The 17,823-nt window shown below is 36.9% G+C and overlaps 1 protein-coding gene across 2 annotated transcripts in view; it reads left to right on the top strand.

Moving 5' to 3' along the window:
* Positions 1-17,823, top strand: part of pkaap (A-kinase anchoring protein pkaap) — a 539,141-nt gene that overhangs the window by 396,609 nt on the left and 124,709 nt on the right. For both annotated transcript variants that reach the window (XM_067091661.1, XM_067091662.1), the window contains exon 6: positions 4,726-4,870. In XM_067091661.1, the coding sequence (XP_066947762.1) occupies positions 4,726-4,870 (145 nt within the window). The remainder of the gene's footprint in view (positions 1-4,725; positions 4,871-17,823) is intronic.

The following is a 17,823-nucleotide window of genomic DNA, read 5'->3' as shown; positions in this document are numbered from 1 at the left end:
GTTAAACCAAAGACAAAGGATATGAAGAGAGAACAAAAACAAACTAAGAGTATACCTTTGTCTCCTAAAATAATAGTAAAACCTATGGTTACAGATATCCAAAACACTGAAGTTAAAGATAACAATGACTATGTCAAGGGAGAAGAGATTACTCCATCACCAATAATTGGTATAAGAGCAAATGAAATGAGGAATGTTCATGAAAACATGTGGATGTAATGATTGTTTTGTAGAATTGTGCCGTATTAACAAAAACACAACAAAAGATGTTTTAAAAACATTATAAAAAATTTTATGAAATATAGAAAAAAAGAAACCACGGATTTGAGTAACCATGAAAAAGGCTGCATGTGCATTGAACACTTAGTGTATTACAAAGAAAAACAAATGAATGTCGTGAGTAAATTATTAGAAAAAATCCAAGTTGATAACATGAAAAAAGAGAGTAAAACTTGACTGCTAGAATAAAATGTTTTCAATATTTCAATGGAACGTAAATGGTCTGCAGACCAGATTACACCTAGGAGAAATACAACAATTACTGAAAGAGTACGAACCAATAATATTATGTTTACAACATGTCAACAAAACAATATCAACAATAGTTAAATATACCTTAGCATCTATATCTAGAGAGGAAGAAGGAAATTTAGGTACTGCTGTATATGTACATAACAAAGCATGGTATGACATAGTACCTGTAAACTTTACTGATCTGCAAATATCGAGTATTAGAATATGAATAAAAAATTATAATTATGTAATTTATAGTTTATACAACCAACCTAGTAAAAATTATGACTTTGACAAACTTAAAGAATTACTTAATAATGCCAAGGAACCTATATTAATAGTAGGTGATTTTAATGCCCACAGTCCGGTGTGGGACTGTAATTGTACAGACTCAAATAAAGCAGGAAGTAAAATAGAAGAATTCATAGATTCATACGACATGTGCTGTATAAGTGATGACGAAATCAGCATATATTTTTCTAAAACACATGGAACATTTTCTTCAATCGACTTAACTCTATATACTGCAAACTCTATGTACAGTTGATGACTTGCACACAAGTGATCATTTCCCAATACTAATTTCATTATTACCAAATGATCCCACCAAGTATGTCCCTCAATATAACATTTATAAAGCAGATTGGGAGCAATATGAATTCCACACTAGAAATATCCCACCATTTAGATATTTAAAAGACCAAAATAAAACTAATAAATTTCTTGATGATTTCATTAAAAATGCTGCTGATAAAGCAATACCAAAATCAAAAGCTCATCCAACAAAACACGAAGTCCCATAGTGGTCTGAAAAACTAACAGAATTAATAAAAATAAAACCCCAGATTGGAAGACGATTAGATAATTTGAATAGAAAGTTCAGTAAAATAAACAAAACATTACCGATATTAGAAGGAACTTTGCAAAAAGTGACTATATTATTATTAGAAATTAATACATTAAAACCTCTATATAACAAAATATCAGCAAAATTTAAAAGAGAAGTAATTCAAGGAAGAATCATTTCATGGAGGAAATATGTATCAGATCTAATAATACTCCCATACAAAAAATATGGGAAAAATTCAGGAAAATAAATGGTACCCATGTTAAACCACCCAGACATGCCATAATAAAAGATGGGAAAAGAAAACTTAATCCTAAAGAAATAGGTAGTGTAATAGGAGAAAATTTACTAAAAGTAAGTAGTGACAAAAATTTAGGTGAGCATTTCCGCACAAAGACAAATAGTAGAGAATTAATAACAATAAATTTTGAAACAAGAGAAGGTATATATTATAATAGAAAATTTAATATGGAAGAGTTGGAATTTGCTCTCTCGAACAGCAATAAATCTGCTCCTGGAGGTGACAATATTTGTTTTGAGATCATGTGTAGCACCTTTGGCAAAGTCATACTTATTAGAATTTTATAATCATTTATGACTTCGAAATTTATTTCGAGATGAATGGCCTAACGATATAATAATTCCAATCCCCAAACCTGGAAAGGATCCCAGTAATGTAAATAATTACAGACCAGTTTCTTTAACAAGTTGCTTATGCAGATTATAGTACTAGAGAAAATGGTAAATGCTCGACCAACATGGCACATTTGAGAAAATAAAATTTTGACTCCCATTCAGTTCAGGTCACAGTGTAATAGATCTACATTAGATTCTCTCTCTAACTTAGAAGACCATATACATAGAGGTTTGAACGAAAACAAATTACTGTAGCTGTCTTTTTTGACATTGCAAAAGCATACGATACTACGTGGAGGTATGCTATATTAAAAACTTTACAAAACAACAACATCCGTGGACATTTACCTAGGTTTATACACAACTTTGTGACAAATGGCAGTTTTCAGGTGAGACTTGATGATGTTCTGTTTAGAACATTTCCACTTGAAAATGCTGTTCCACAGGGAAGTGCCCTTAGTTGCACACTGTTCACTTTAGCAGTTAATGATATCAGCATTAATCTACCTATTGGCATTAAAAGTAACCTGTATATTGATGATTTTGCCATATATTATGCAGCATCTCGAATAAAACATGCAGAACAAATCATAAAGAAAAGCATAGTAAAAATAGATGAATGAGCCTCATCTGTAGGCTTTAAATTTTCCATAGATAAAACTCAAGCAATCATGGTTTATAAAAATAAAATGTGGAAAAAAGGTGAAGAAAAAGATTTAAAAATCAGAAACCATAGTATACCAGTTGATCAAACAGCAAAATTTTTAGGATTAGTATTTTATACTCACATGAACTGGAAAGCCCACATTACATATGTAAGATCTAAAAGTAAAAGAGCGTTAAATCTAATTTGAAAACTATCGAACACTACTTGGGGAGCCGATAAACATACCCTTACTGTACTGTATAAAGCAACAGTTCTGGCCATCATTGATTATGGAAGCGAAGTATGTGGCTCAGCATCTGATGCGGTGCTGAAAATGTTAGACCCTGTTCACAATGAAGGCCTTAGAATATGCTCAAGAGCCTTTAGATCATCACCAAAATCATCGTTACAAGTTGAATGTGGTGAACTGCCTTTGTCTCTCCATAGAGAGCTAGTAACAATGAAAAGTGCTCTAAGAATTCAAACAAGTGATTCTCCAACAAAAAATTATTTGAATTAAGAGATGTACTTATAAATAACCATCCACCACCTTTCCCAGTTAGAGCTAGAAGATTGTTTGAGTCGCTGAATATAAATATACAAGTGTCTTTAAAATAGTAAAATCACCCCCTCCCTGGACAGTGAATAAAATGAGAATTTGCACACACCTCAAGTATTTATCAGAGAGTAACTTATATACACCAGAACACCATAGACAACATACAATAGAGCATGTAAACTGAAAAGGTCCTCATTATGCAATATATACAGATGGATCTAAATCAGAACACGGAGTGGGATATGTGCAGTGTCCCAAGACAAAACTTATCAGTTCTCTCTTCCAAATAATGCTTCGGTATTTACAGCAGAATTGTATGGAACTGCATCGGCAATAAAAATAATTAAAGAATCATCATTCAATAATTTTGTGATTTTCAGTGGCTCAATAAGCGCTATAGAAGTTATTCAGAGTTACAAATCAAAAAATGATATAGTTCAACAAATTAAATTATATCTCCATAACTTATATAATAATGGGAAAAATGTAGAAATATGTTGGATCAAAGGAAATGAAGATGCAGACAAAGCAGCCAAAGAAGCAACTCACATGACAAGATCAAATGTAAATATCCCTGTTACTGATTATGTAACACACATAAAAATGGGTATCATAAATAAATGGCAATATGTATGGACTGAAGAACCTGAAAGTAATAAATTGAAACAAATAAAACGTAATGTTAAAAAATGGAGTTCATCATATCAGAGAGAGAGACACGCACAAGTAATTCTAACACGTCTCAGAATAGGCCCACGTAGCCCAGCTCCTGAATGCTCAGAATGGAGGGTGATAATAACGATCAGACATGTTATGTGAGTGTCCAAAGTATGACCAACAACGACTGTCAGCTTCTGGGAATAAATCAATAAATGAAATTTTGTCCGAATCCTTTACATTTTCAGTCCTTCCGATTTTGTTGTTCATGAGGAACTGTGGTTTGATAGATAAAATATAAAAATAAGTAAATAATAAAAGCACAAAAACATAGCATTTATTGAATTTAAATTTAAATTTTTTGTATTTTTTTAATATTACTTAACTTATGAATTTTAATACACCTTTTTAGTGTGGAAGCATGAGTAAATGTATTTATTGTGTGTATGTGTTACAGTATGAGAACGTGAGCCTATGTGGCATTTTATCCTAATCCTTCGGGCTAGCCCTATAAGAGCTCAAAGTCAGCTCATTGGTCTGGTTAAACTACTTTAATACTACCACTACCACCACCCAGCTCATAAATATGAGCAGCTACTGAGTAGTAATCCTCAGCTGCTTCAGTAGCATTCTTGTTTGGCCATTGCTAGAAAGTGCCATGCATCTTTTGGGGTATACATGATTTGATGACAGATTTTCAATACAGTGTATACACTAGCACAGGGTTGCATTTTATTTTCAGATGAAACTTATACAAAATGGTGTAGATACAAAATGGTGTAGTGCAGTTTTAAGGTACACTATTCAGATTGTTTTTCTTAACCTTTTCCTTCATTCCACTCTTTTTATTGTACGCTTTCATTTCAGGTACTTTTCTTTGCAAGCCACATGTCCTCTTGGGTATAGTGACACAGTGCGTTTTATTGTAGAGGGTAACATCTGTCGAGAGGAGGGCCCTTCACATTTCTGTTTTGATCTGCCTCTGAGGGTGGTGTTGCACGTATTAGAAAGGGTAATTATAGCTTATTATTATTATTATATTATAATATATATTTGATCTCACATTATTCTCATCTTTTCATTATCTATTGCATCTTATGACTGTATGCCAGAAATGGGTGTTTCTGTTTCAGTCCTATGTCAATCCTATGGTAAATTAACAGAGCTTTTGAAATAAAGAAATTATGTACACTGTACTTGAATATATCAGTTTACATTATTAAATTCTGTACTCTTAGTTTTGATGTTTCACTGATTATGCATTAGTGTACAGTACTTGTGTTCCAACAATGTACAAGTTTTCTATTTTACTTACTCTATACTGACCAGAATGATGCAGGGTCAATTTAGAAGCGTTCTCATTTGAAGAATGAACACTTGAGTCTTACTCTATGGTGCGTGACCCTCACTAGTAGGTTACATTTACACATATCTAAATTATAATTAACTGTGCTGCCGGAGATGCAGATGCTAGATGTTATCTTTGACAGGTGATCCCCATTGCTGCCAAAGTTGGTATACTAAGTATTTACCACTAGGATTTATAGATACTGTGGTGCATTGATCATCCTAGTGGTCTTTGAGGTTTAAATTTGAGAGAAAGTCAAATTATTTTTTGAGATACAGTCATGGATATCCATCATCTGATGAATCAAGAGTTTATTTTGCTAACTAGATTAAGAATACAACTCAGCAGTATATTTTACCACTGGGACTTCCAGTTTTTCAGTCAGCAGGTCTTCAGGAATAATGACTGGTACTTTCCTAGCTGTCTTATAGCACACATTACATCAGTTGGAGGAATATGATTTCTGAGGTTTAGTGAGGGATTGAAATGCACCCCAGCAAGTCCCTGCAGGAAAATTCTTTGAGGACATAGTCACAGACAGATCACAATACACAACTGGGCAAGTGAGACCAAAATGCTCCCAGATTTACAAGTTAAACTGCTTGGAAACTGCCTTAAAATGAAAATCTTTATTGAACATTTTGTGCTCAAAATTACTTATTACAGTGGACCCCCACTTTTATGCAAATTTTTCTATGGACTGTATCTCTAAAATTATTATTAATTCATTATTTTTTGTAGAGCATCACTGTGTATTCGCTAATTACTGTATTTTTTCATGAAAGGATATGTATACTGAGAGAGAGAGAGAGAGAGAGAGAGAGAGAGAGAGAGAGAGAGAGAGAGAGAGAGAGAGAGAGAAACAGGTGTTTACATCAAAGTCTTAGCACAGTATAAATGGATTCTGTAAGTGAAGTAATGTTGTATTAATATTTTGTTGTTTTTTCATTTAAGGATATATACAGTTGACCCCTGGTATTCGCGGGGATGCGTACCACTACCCCCTGTGAATAGCTCAAGTCCGCGAATACTTAAAACCCCCCTAAAATGCTTATAACTGCACATTTTGGTTGTTCAAAGCACCAAAAACCCTCGAAAAATGCTTATACCAGAATATTTTAATAGTTTTATCATAAAGTGCATTTAGTCACGTAATTGATATGAAAATATAGTAATCTGTGAATATTTCTCTATGAAAAATGCTGCGAATAAGCAAATTTTCTGTGAATAATGTGTATATATACTCCAAGAGAAATCCACGAATAGGTGAAGCTGTGAATCCGGAACCGTGAATAGGCAGGGGTCCACTGTATACTGAGAGAGAGAGAGAGAGAGAGAGAGAGAGAGAGAGAGAGAGAGAGAGAGAGAGAGAGAGAAGAACTGATATGTTCACATCATAGTTTAAGCACAGTAACTAGCTGGGGATGAGACTTTACTGGTGCTGTTAAAACTATAGCTGGGGAGGAGAGTAAGAATGTGTTGCATACGTATGAAATTCGAATTTTAAATATTTTTACGGTGATTAGAGATGAAACATCAACGGTGATAAAATATCTCTTGTATACTGTTACAATATGTGTGATAATTATAGTCAACTAAACTTGTAATGAAATACGGTAAAGTAAATCAGACAAAGCAAAAAATATGACCATGTATGTACGTATGCACTCACTTGTAGTGAATTTCTTGGGTTTGTTTATTTTTGTATTTGTTATGTTTATGGAGCAGTAATTGATATTTCATTAAAGGATATGTAGGTACAGTACTGATATATAGTAGAAAGAGAACTGAGGTTCTGTCATCAGAGAACTTGCTACAGGTGGTTTTGAGTTGCCTACATATGAAATTCAGATTTTAAATATTTTTATGGTGAGTAGATCAATATAATAAGAGTAAAAATGGATTCTGTAAGAGAGAGAATGAATGATGGAACCAGATTTTTAAAATAAATTAAGGGGAGATGGTGAGGACTAACCACAAAACAACTAGGTCAAGTACAGTGTAAACCAACAACTTATTGTACTAAATCATTTTTTTTATCGTAAATGTATTTGTGCATAATCACGTAACAAAACCTGGCATTCTGTTTGGAGGAATGTGTCCTGTCATTCTAAACTACCCACATATTTTAGATGTGCTCTATACAGTAGTACAGTACTGTCCTAAAATATGTACTGTGCAGTAAATATCTTTTCGAAATCATCTTACAGTACAGCAAAACAAATACATATTCCCAGTCTTTTGCAAAGCTCTGAAGTGAGGGAGGGAGGGAATGTTAGACCTGTCATATATATGTCAAATATTTGACCATAAAGGGTCGCAGTCAGATATTTAATATATATGACAGGTCCAACCTCCCCCTTCACTTCAGAGCTTTGGAAAAGATTGGGAATATGTATTTGTTTGTTTAAAATTTCACAATTTACTATGGAAATGCATAAATTTTTTAATTACAGTATATTATTACTATTATTATTGTTATTATTATTTTCATATTTTAATCTTATTAATATTTGAAAATTAGTACTTATTAGGTAAATCATTAATTTATCATACAAACATGGTTAGTACTCACCATTTCCCATAAATTTATTAAAATATTCTTGTGCCATCATTCTCTCTTTCTACCTCTCTCTCAGTATACATATATTTTAATTAAAAATACAGTAATTAGTGAATACACAGTGTTGCTCTACGAAAAAACCGAACTAGTGGTAATTTTAGAGATATGGCCCAAATAAAAATCCGCAAATTAGTGAAATTTCCCCTGCGGACAAGTGAATGATGTGTTCCACAGAAATCTGCAACAAAATGAAACGCGGAAATGTGAAATGCGTAAAAAAAATATTATATATATATATATATATATATATATATATATATATATATATATATATATATATATATATATATATATATATCCATGTATATATACATAAAATGTCACGTTTTAATATCGAAATTCACATAACCTACGCACCTCGGTATATCTCCGTTGGAGAATTGTCGCCGAAGGGAATTTATATAAGTGATAAATGAATTGGAATCGTCAGGACACGAACCAGTGACGAAAAACCTATTCAGCGACTTCAGTGGACGTTTAACCATTGAGCCATCAAGATGGCTCAATGGTTAAACGTCCACTGGAGTCGCTGAATAGGTTTTTCGTCACGGGTTCGTGTCCCAACGATTCCAATTCATTTATCACTTATATAAATTCCCCTTCGGCGACAATTCTCCAACGGAGATATACCGAGGTTGCGTGAATTTCTGATATTAAGCGACATTTGTAGCTTCATGATTGTATATAAATCACGGTGTGATAAAAAAATTTATATATATATATATATATATATATATATATATATATATATATATATATATATATATATATATATATATATATATTATGTAGTATATGTGTATGTATATATAAAAGTGAATGTTTGGATGCTATAGAAATCCAAATCACTTGACAGAAGCAGACAAAATTTGGCACACAACTCCTATGTGACCCCTGGCAGGTTTATACCTCAAAATCAAATCCCTACCTCCTGTGACAGACATCAAATACAGACAACTTGAATGAAATTTTCATTTTTGCCGGTGCAGATCACCTTTTCTTCAGTAAGCAGGAAGGTGGAAAGAGACAGCAAATGAAACGGTTGCCAGTTAGCCATATTTACGGGCCTTCGCGAATCTATCTTGGCACATTATAAATTTGATAGAAGAATTAAGTTATGTTTTTCATACAATCACAAACATAGAATATGCATGAAAAAACGAAGCATCAGCTTAAATTCAGAGATTCATGCACTTTTATTTGAAATGGACACCTGGTAACTAGATCAATCTGTGAACACCAAGACTGGAAGAGTAACTGTCAGTCAATTTGTACCTATTGCTGCATTCCTGTCCTTTGGGAAAGTAAAATGTTTGTTAATGGCTAATTATTAGAAAGGTAAACATATACATTTCTATCTTTTATCAACATGTATTTATTCAGAACAATAAATAACCATTTGCCTTACATTCCTCCACAAAGGGAATGTTTTTGTTTATGATACCTGATTACATCATTACCGAAGGTACAAACTGACTGTTAGGTGCTCACCAAGCCTTGCTTCCTACGGGTTGATATAGTTGCCATACGAACATGCTTAGTGGTAGTGTTTTGCTGTCATTCCGTGTAACCTTATACTAAATGCTACGTTCATAAATTTTGATGTCATTGTAAAGCTAATGAGTTGTAATTTATTATGCTATGTTAAAAATATCTGTAAAACCAATATAAAGCATACATATCACAAGTTAGCCGTATTGGAAAACAATTTGCAACTTTTTTCTTAATTCACCAAAAATCACTAAACAGAGATACCTAAATTTTTTTTATTCAGCACAAAAGTAAAATAAATTGCCTTTCATATGATATATAATTCATTACTATTTGTGTTAGGTGTGATAAGACAAAGGGCAGTGAGGCAAAAGCAAAATGTACGAACGAGTTGTAGGTTATTGGTAAGTGACGCCTGTTGGTTATTATTTTTCAAAAATCACCAAAAATAGGTACATTGAAATATCTAATTTTTATTTACATGATGAGAAAATTCAATACTTTCGTTTCCAATAAATTCTGCTGCCTACTGAGGAGGTTGAAGGCTAGCTGCTGCACCAATTCACTTAATAATAGGAAAGCAAAAAGGCATAACAGAGTATAATCTAAATATTTCTAATTAAAAAAAGATGCACATTCTCATAAAATATTAATGAATGAGTTTAAATTAGAACCAGAGAGAGAGAGAGAGAGAGAGAGAGAGAGAGGTGTGGGTGTTAGGGAAAAGAGAGAGAGAGAAAGAGAGTTTATTGGTTGTTATTCAGAATTTTACTGAGCAGCATGGGGTTGGTCAGCTAGTATTATATATGTATATTATATATATATACAGTAAACCCCCCGTATTCTCATTCTCATGATTCACGGACTCACGCATTTGCAGGTTTCTCTGTGGAACATATCTAGCCATTATTCGCGAAAAATTCGCCCATTCACGGTATTTGTCACTAGAAATATTCACTAATTACTGTATTTTCATATAATTTTCATGAATAAATGCACTTTTTGTGATAAAACTATTAAAATACTCAGGTATATGCATTTTTACAGGGTTTTTCTGTGTTTAAACTATCAAAATGGGCAGTTTAAAGTGTTTTTAGAGGGGTTTTAAGTATTCGTGGATTTTAGCTATTTTGGGGGATAAACATGAATATGGGGGTTCACTGTATATATATATGGGGTTCATATATATATATATATATATATATATATATATATATATATATATATATATATATATATATATATATATATATATATATATATATAGTGGACCCCTGGTATTCGCTATAGAGGGATGAATAAATTTGTTTGTATTTAGCATTTCCCAACGTTTTGTGTGTGTGAGAGAGAGAGAGAGAGAGAGAGAGAGAGCGAGTGTAATTGTCATTGTGAGTGGTTCGGTTGTTGGAGTTCGTTTACGGCGCTGTCTGTCTGTCGGGAGTTTTTCAGTTTTGGGGAAGTCTTGGGCAGTTGAGGTCAAACCTTGAAAGTGGACGGGGAGTTCGTCTGTTTTTTTTTGTATTAACATTAATGGTTCATGTGTCTCTTCTTTTTTTTCGTTCGTTGTTGGTGGAGAGTCGGTTTTAAGTTTTGTTTTGTGGTTTTTGTGTGCTGTGATTGGCGACCGTGGACCTTTATCCATCTCCAGCAACCGAAGATCAGGGTGAGTGTTGTGTGTTGTTTTGTTTGTGGGTTTAAATTCCGCCACATTATATTTGGCGCCCAACGTGGGGCTGTTGTATAATTGCTGTTAGGATTGTTTGTGGTGGGTAGAGTGAGAGTAAGAGGTCAGGATGAGTGAGATAGAGAAACTGAGAGAGGAACTCTGGGTGGCTAGGGAACTCCAGGGTAGGCTGGAGGAGGAGAATGGGAGGCTGAGGAGTGAGAATGAGGAGTTGAGGAGTCAGTTGGAGGAGATGGGGGTAATGCTAAGGAGTGCAAAAGAAGAAATGAAAGAGGTGGTGAAAGAGTCTGAAGAAAGAATGGATAAGAAGTTAGAGTCTGCAGTAAGCAGGATGCAGGAAATGATGAAGGGAATGTTTAAGGAGTTCTTTGGAGAAGGGGCTGTTGGAGGAAGGTCTTCTGGAACGTGTGAAGGGGCAAGAGAGAAAGAAAAGGAGGAAGAAGTGAATGGAAGCGTGAGTGATGAAAGTGATGTGGAAATAGGAAGTAAGAAACGAGAGAATGAGAGGCAGGGTAAGGAAAAGGGGAATGAAAAGCAAGGGAAGGAACAGAGGGAAAGTAAGGATAAGTCAGGGGAAGAAAAAGGGAAGAAGGGAAAAGGAAAGGAAACTGGTAAGAAGGGTAAGGAAGTGGGAAAGGTAGGGAAAGAAGGGAGAGGGTGAAGGATAGTAGTGATAGTGAGGTGGATGGAGGTGAATGGATAAAAGTGGATAAAAAGAAGGGGAAGAAGAGTGTAATGAGTAAGATGAATGTAAGTGCAGAAGTGGACTCTTTGTATTCGGAAGAGGGTATGAAAGGACAGAGTGGAAGTAGTGAAAGTGAGAGTGAAAGTGAGAAAGAAGTGAGAAAGGCTATGTATGTGAGGGAGGTACCCCGGTGTGAAAGGTATAATGAGTATGGAAGTAGGGATGTGCATGATTTCTTTAGGGAGTATGAAAGGTTTTGTCAGGATAAGTATGGGGAGAGTAAGAGAGTGTGGGCACGAGAATTAGGAGAATATTTGACTGGGTTTTTGGTTGATATGTATAGGGTTTTTATGAGTGTGGGAGATGTTGAGTATGACAAGGTGAAAGCTAGACTAGTTGAGCAAGCGAGGCGTATGAAAGCGAGTGTTAAGTATAAGAGGAAGAATGGATTTGATGAGGCAAGAATGAAAGCTGGGGAAACCTTGTCACTGTATGCTTGTAGGCTGGAGACGTTGGCGAGGAAGAAGGTTGGGGATGATGGGATAGATGAATGTAAGGAGTTAGTACGAAAGTTGTTAGAGACAGTGCCAGGTGGAGTGAGAGAATTTGTGAACTTGAAACGGAAGAAGAAGAAAAGATGGACGAGTGAAAGGTTGACTTGGGGAGAAATTTTGGAAATTGTAGAAGATTATGAGCTTGACAGGGTTATAAAAGAGAGCAGAAGTGTGAGTGTAAGGGCTGGGGTAGATGAGAGAGTGCCAGAGTTTGGAAGCTTTAGGGATGCAGTGTTGAGAGGCCCAATGAGAATGGCAGATAGTGTAATAGATAGGAGTGTAAGAGCAAGTAATGTGGAGGTGCCAGTGAGGATGAATGGTGGGTTTGTAAGGGAACAACGGGTTGGACGGGTTAGGGATAGTAGTGTACAAAGGGGAAGGTCGGTGAGTGGAAGTCGAGCGAAGTGTTTTAGATGTGGAAAGGAAGGACATACAAAGAATGAGTGTAGGTGGGCTTTAGGAGCGTGTTTCGGGTGTGGGCAATCGGGACATTTGGTAAGTGAGTGTACGAAAGATAGGGGGGTTAAATGCTACAGGTGCGGACAGGTGGGTCATATTGCTAATGGTTGTAGGGGTACCCGAGTGAATGTAATATGTGGCAACTGTGGTAAGAATGGGCATTATGCGAGAATGTGTTCAGAACCAAGAGCGAAGTGTGTCGAATGTGGAATGGAAGGGCATGTATCAAGTGTATGTAGACGAAAGAGGGTGACTGTGACAGCGAATTCAGGAAACTGAGTGTGAAGGGGGTTCAAATGGGTGGATCCTCCAGGATGCAAGCGGTGCGTGTGATGCATGTACGTGAGGGGTTGTTGCATGAGGGAGGCTTTGCTGGAAAGACTGACGAGTGCATGAGTGTGCAAGTGTGTTGTAAGGGGGTAAGATTGATTGCGTTAATAGATGAATGGTGTAGTATGAATGTCATATTTAAGAATGGATGTGAGAAATTGAGGAATACGTGTGAAATTAGGAATTGTCAGGGGGAAGTAAGAGGGATTGGAAATTTAGGGATAGCAGTGGTTGGAAGAGTGTGTGAACGGTTAGAAATTGGGGGTGTAATGATGGATGAAAGTGATTTTTGTGTGATTGAGAGTACGGATGATAAATATGATATTTTATTGGGATTTAAGTTTTTTAAAAAATGCGGGATGGTGGTCTGTCCTAGTATGAATGTAATTGAATTACGTATGAAAGGGGATGTGCTTGGGGATTTGTATTTGGGGAAGGATGGTAGGGTTGAGCAAAAATTGTGGAAGAGAGTGCCTGTAATTGCGACAGAGAGGGTAAAAGTGCCACATGAGATTGGAGAAGTTGTGAGTGTGAAAGTGGCATGGCCGGATAGCCTCGGGATAGCCAACAATGATAGTTGTGAGTATGTAGTTGAGGGAATAGACGTAAATAAATTAGTCAGGGCAAATGTGTGTGTATATGATGGGGTTTTGAACATGGGAGATCCGAGGGTATATATAACGTCATTGCCGAGTGTCAGGAAGAAGCGAGTGCGAGGAATATATGAGGGAGATTGCGTGGGAATATTACGTACATTGGTGAATGTGGATGATGAGAGGTACATGAAGGTACGGCAGGTGATGACAGGTGATTTGAAAGGAGTTAATGATTGGACGTATGAGGAGTTGAAAGAAAGAGTAAAGATAGATGAAAATGTAAGTGATAACGTAAGAGAACGATTGAGGAGAATGTTGTGGGATAGGCAGGGGGTGTTGAGTTGTGGAGACGAGGATTTTGGGGGATCGAAGCTTCCAGAATTTGAAATAGTTCTGGAAGACGACACCCCCATATATCAGCGTCCCCGACATTTTTCTCCGTCTATCAATCGTGAGATAGAGGAGCAGTGTGAGGAGTTTGAGAGGGTGGGAGTGATTGAAAGGAGTACGAGCACCTGGAATAGCCCCATTGTACCAGTACATAAGCCAGATGGAAGTTTACGAATGTGCGTGGATTATCGGAAGGTGAATGAAGTAACTGTGAAAGAGCGATTCCCGATAAATGTGGTGTCTGATTTTGTGTACAAGATGAATGGAATGAAAGTGTTTACAAAATTAGATCTGGTAAGGGGCTATTACCAGATGCCTCTGGAGGAAGGGAGCAGGCATATTACGGCCTTTTCTAGTAGTTCCTGCCACTACCAGTTCCGAAGGGCAATGAATGTGGTTTTGGCTGGGTTTGATCGCAAGAAGGTAACTGTTTTTATAGATGACATTTTGATTGCGAGTGAGACTGTAGAAGAGAATATGGAACTGCTTGAACGAGTGTTAGAAAGGTTGGAAGAAGTAGGAATAAAAGTAAAACTTGGAAAGTGTGCTTGGTTGGCTGGGGAGGTGGAATTCCTAGGGCATATGGTGAGTGGAAGAGGTGTAAGGAAGAGTGATAAGTTCGTGAACAAGGTAAGGGAATTTCCACGTCCCCGGACCGTGCGTGAGTTGAAAGGATTTCTAGGTTTAATTGAGTTTGGGTGACGTTGGCTTTCCCGGACTATAGTGAGAATGCGAGTAAACTAGAACTGTATACGGATGCAAGTAAGTATAGTATGGGAGGATGCCTGGTACAAATGCAGAAGGCGAATGGGGAAGAACAATTGAGAGTAATTGCGTATGTGAGCAAGGCGTTTGGAAGGGCAGAGTTGAAATATTCGGTGACTGAAAAGGAATTGGCTGCTATAAGGTTTTGTGTGAAAGCGTTGAAAGTATTTTTGTATGGGGTGGATTTTGTGATACGGACAGACCATCGACCGCTAGTATATATGGTTAAAAAGGAGAGTGCGAATGCTAGAATTGCGAGAACGATAGAGGATTTGAATGAGTTTAGTTTTAAGGTAGAATATGTACAAGGTAGACAGAATCTTGTTGCAGATGCTATGTCGCGTATGTGGACTGAACGAGATGATAGGGTTAGGAGCGACTGGGACCCGGGCCGAGTACCTGTAGGATTTGTGGTAAAACAACAGTATGTAGGGGAGAATCGAGTGTGGGAATGTCTGTTTGGGGTTGAGTAATTTGGAAACAAATGGGTTGATTGACGGAGTACCTGCAAGCATGAATGAGTTACGTGAAAAGGTGATGAATGAGATGCCGGAAGGAGGAGTGCACGAGGAAGGAAGGGAATTAGATGAGGAGGAAAAGTTAGTGAAAGTGTTGTTGGTAGTGGCTGAAATGTTTAAAATTACAGTACAATTGTTCTTTGGATGGAATAGGCTGGTGGAGTATAAAGGAGGGGTGAATGAAAGTGGTACGAATGTAATTTTAAATGTTCAATGTGGAAAGGATAATTGTAGCTGGCTGGTTAAGAAAGGTGATTGTGAGGAAAATGAGGGCATAAGGGGTACGGTTGAGGATATCGTTGAAGATGAATGCGATGAGGATGGTTGTGGGGAAGCTAAGCAGGTGAATGTAGCCGTGAGAGCGTGTGTGCATGAAGCGAAAGGTAAATTAGTAACAAATGTAGTGGTAAATCAGAGTGAATATTGTAGTTTGGTAGATACGGGAGCACAAGTGTCGTTAGTGAGTAGTACAGTAGTGAGTGAATTGGAAAGGTGCGATTGGGATGTAAAAAGAAAATCAACGAGTGTTAGGATACATGGTTTGGGACAAGGGAGTGTGTTAGTATGGGAGGAGGTACAATTAAAAATTCAGTTAGGGGGATTTGAAATAATACATAATTTTGTAATCATGGATGAGAATGATATGCCAACATGTTTTTTATTAGGAATTGATTTTATGAGAATGCATGATATAAGTGTGGATGTCGGGAGGGAATTTTAGGAAAGGGCGGCAGGGAAATAACGAAGGTTAAAGGAGAGGGATGTGTCTAAAACTAGTTTTGTAGGTATGGTAGATATTGCAAAGAGTGAAAATGATTTGTTGAGTGAAGAGGAAATTAAGCAGATGCAAAATCAGTGCATGAGAATAAGTATGTTAGAGGGTGTAAGAGTAGGAAGTTGGCCGTCTGAGTTAGAAGTGTACTCGTATAAGCGAAGTGCTAAGAGATTTGTTGTATGTAAAGGTATAGTTTATTTTTTGCATCAGGAAGGAATGTGGGATGGGGAAGTGTATGTGCCAGTGTTTTCGGAAGATGCAGCCGTGGGTATGTGTTTATTAGTGCATGATAGGTTTGGGCATCTGGGGAAAAATAAATTATGGGAATGTATGAGAGAGAGATTGTATGTGCCTGGATTGAATAAAATTTGTGCGGATGTAGCGATTACGCAGCGGACTGTCAGAAGGGTAAGTATCAAAGTGTGCATGCGAATCCACCTGTGTTGCGATTGCAGATGAAAGAGTTATTTGAGATGGTTGTGATTGATTGTGTGTCGTTGCCTGTGACTGCTAGAGGGCGTGGGAATGGTTGTAATGGTAGATCATTTGAGTAAGTTTGTGTATGCAGTAGCGATTCGGAACAAAAAGAGTGAGACTGTAGCGAGAATGGTGGGTCAAGTGATGTTGCCAATGTGTGTGTGCAAGCCGACGCGAATGTTGAGTGACAATGGGCCTGAATTTGTTGGATGGGAGTTTGAGCAAATGTTGTGTGATTGGGGCATAGAGCATGTGTACTCTGACGCCAGTATATGCCCAGTGCGAATGGATTGGCGGAACGAACGGTGAGAACGTTGACAGAGATATTACGTATGATGAGTGAATGTGATAATGATTGGGATGTAAATGTTGGGAGAGCGTTGTGGGTATACAACGCCACCATCATAAGGGTATTGGTATGTCTCCGTGTAAATATATGTTAAATTTTGAAAAATAGTGAGACCGAGATTGGGTATATCTGAGAATGATAGGGAGGTATGGAAGAAAGCGCATGAGAGGTTTGAAAGTTACAAGGTGGGCGAGAAAGTGTTGAAAGAAGTAATCGAGAAAGGGCGGTTGAATGTAAATAAAGTGCGTGAAAAATTTGAGGTCCTTATGAAGTGTTGGAAGTTGGTCCCAGTGGGCTTAGTTATGTTGTAGGGGAAGTATGTGTAGATGGTAGTGTGAGAGAAATACGAGCGCATCATAACCAATTGCGTAGATGGAAGGATGTACCGGAATATGTGAGAGAGAATGGGGTGTATAAATGGTTGAAATCGAATGTGGGTGAACCAAGTATGCATGAGAGCTTGTGTATGGAAGATCAGCAATTTGGTTTGATAGCGTATGGTAGGAAACGTAAGAAAGGGAAGAACGTAAGTGAACGGAGTGATCGTAAGTTGTGTGATAGGGGTATGAGTGCCAAAGTGAAAATAAGTGATAAAGCGTGTAATACGGATGAATGGGATGGTATGAATAGAACGTATAGCATATGCGGGTTTGATATAACAAGAGAGAATGATTCTGAGAGAATGATTGCGTGCCCGCGAACGCGATCTAGAGGACCTGCTAGTGAGCATCCGTGGGTGTTGCGTAAGGCGATTTGAATGCAGTGTGAAAGGTGTTTGTTGGGAAATGCTAAAAAGGGGGGAGAATTATAGAGGGATGAATAAATTTGTTTGTATTTAGCATTTCCCAACGTTTTGTGTGAGAGAGAGAGAGAGAGAGAGAGAGAGAGAGAGAGAGAGAGAGAGAGAGAGAGAGAGAGAGA

The sequence above is a fragment of the Macrobrachium rosenbergii genome, chromosome 48 (genome assembly GCF_040412425.1).
Source record: "Macrobrachium rosenbergii isolate ZJJX-2024 chromosome 48, ASM4041242v1, whole genome shotgun sequence".
NCBI lineage: Eukaryota > Metazoa > Arthropoda > Malacostraca > Decapoda > Palaemonidae > Macrobrachium > Macrobrachium rosenbergii.
The sequence above is the reverse complement of the archived record's forward strand: the minus strand, read 5'-3'. Positions and strand labels throughout refer to the sequence as shown.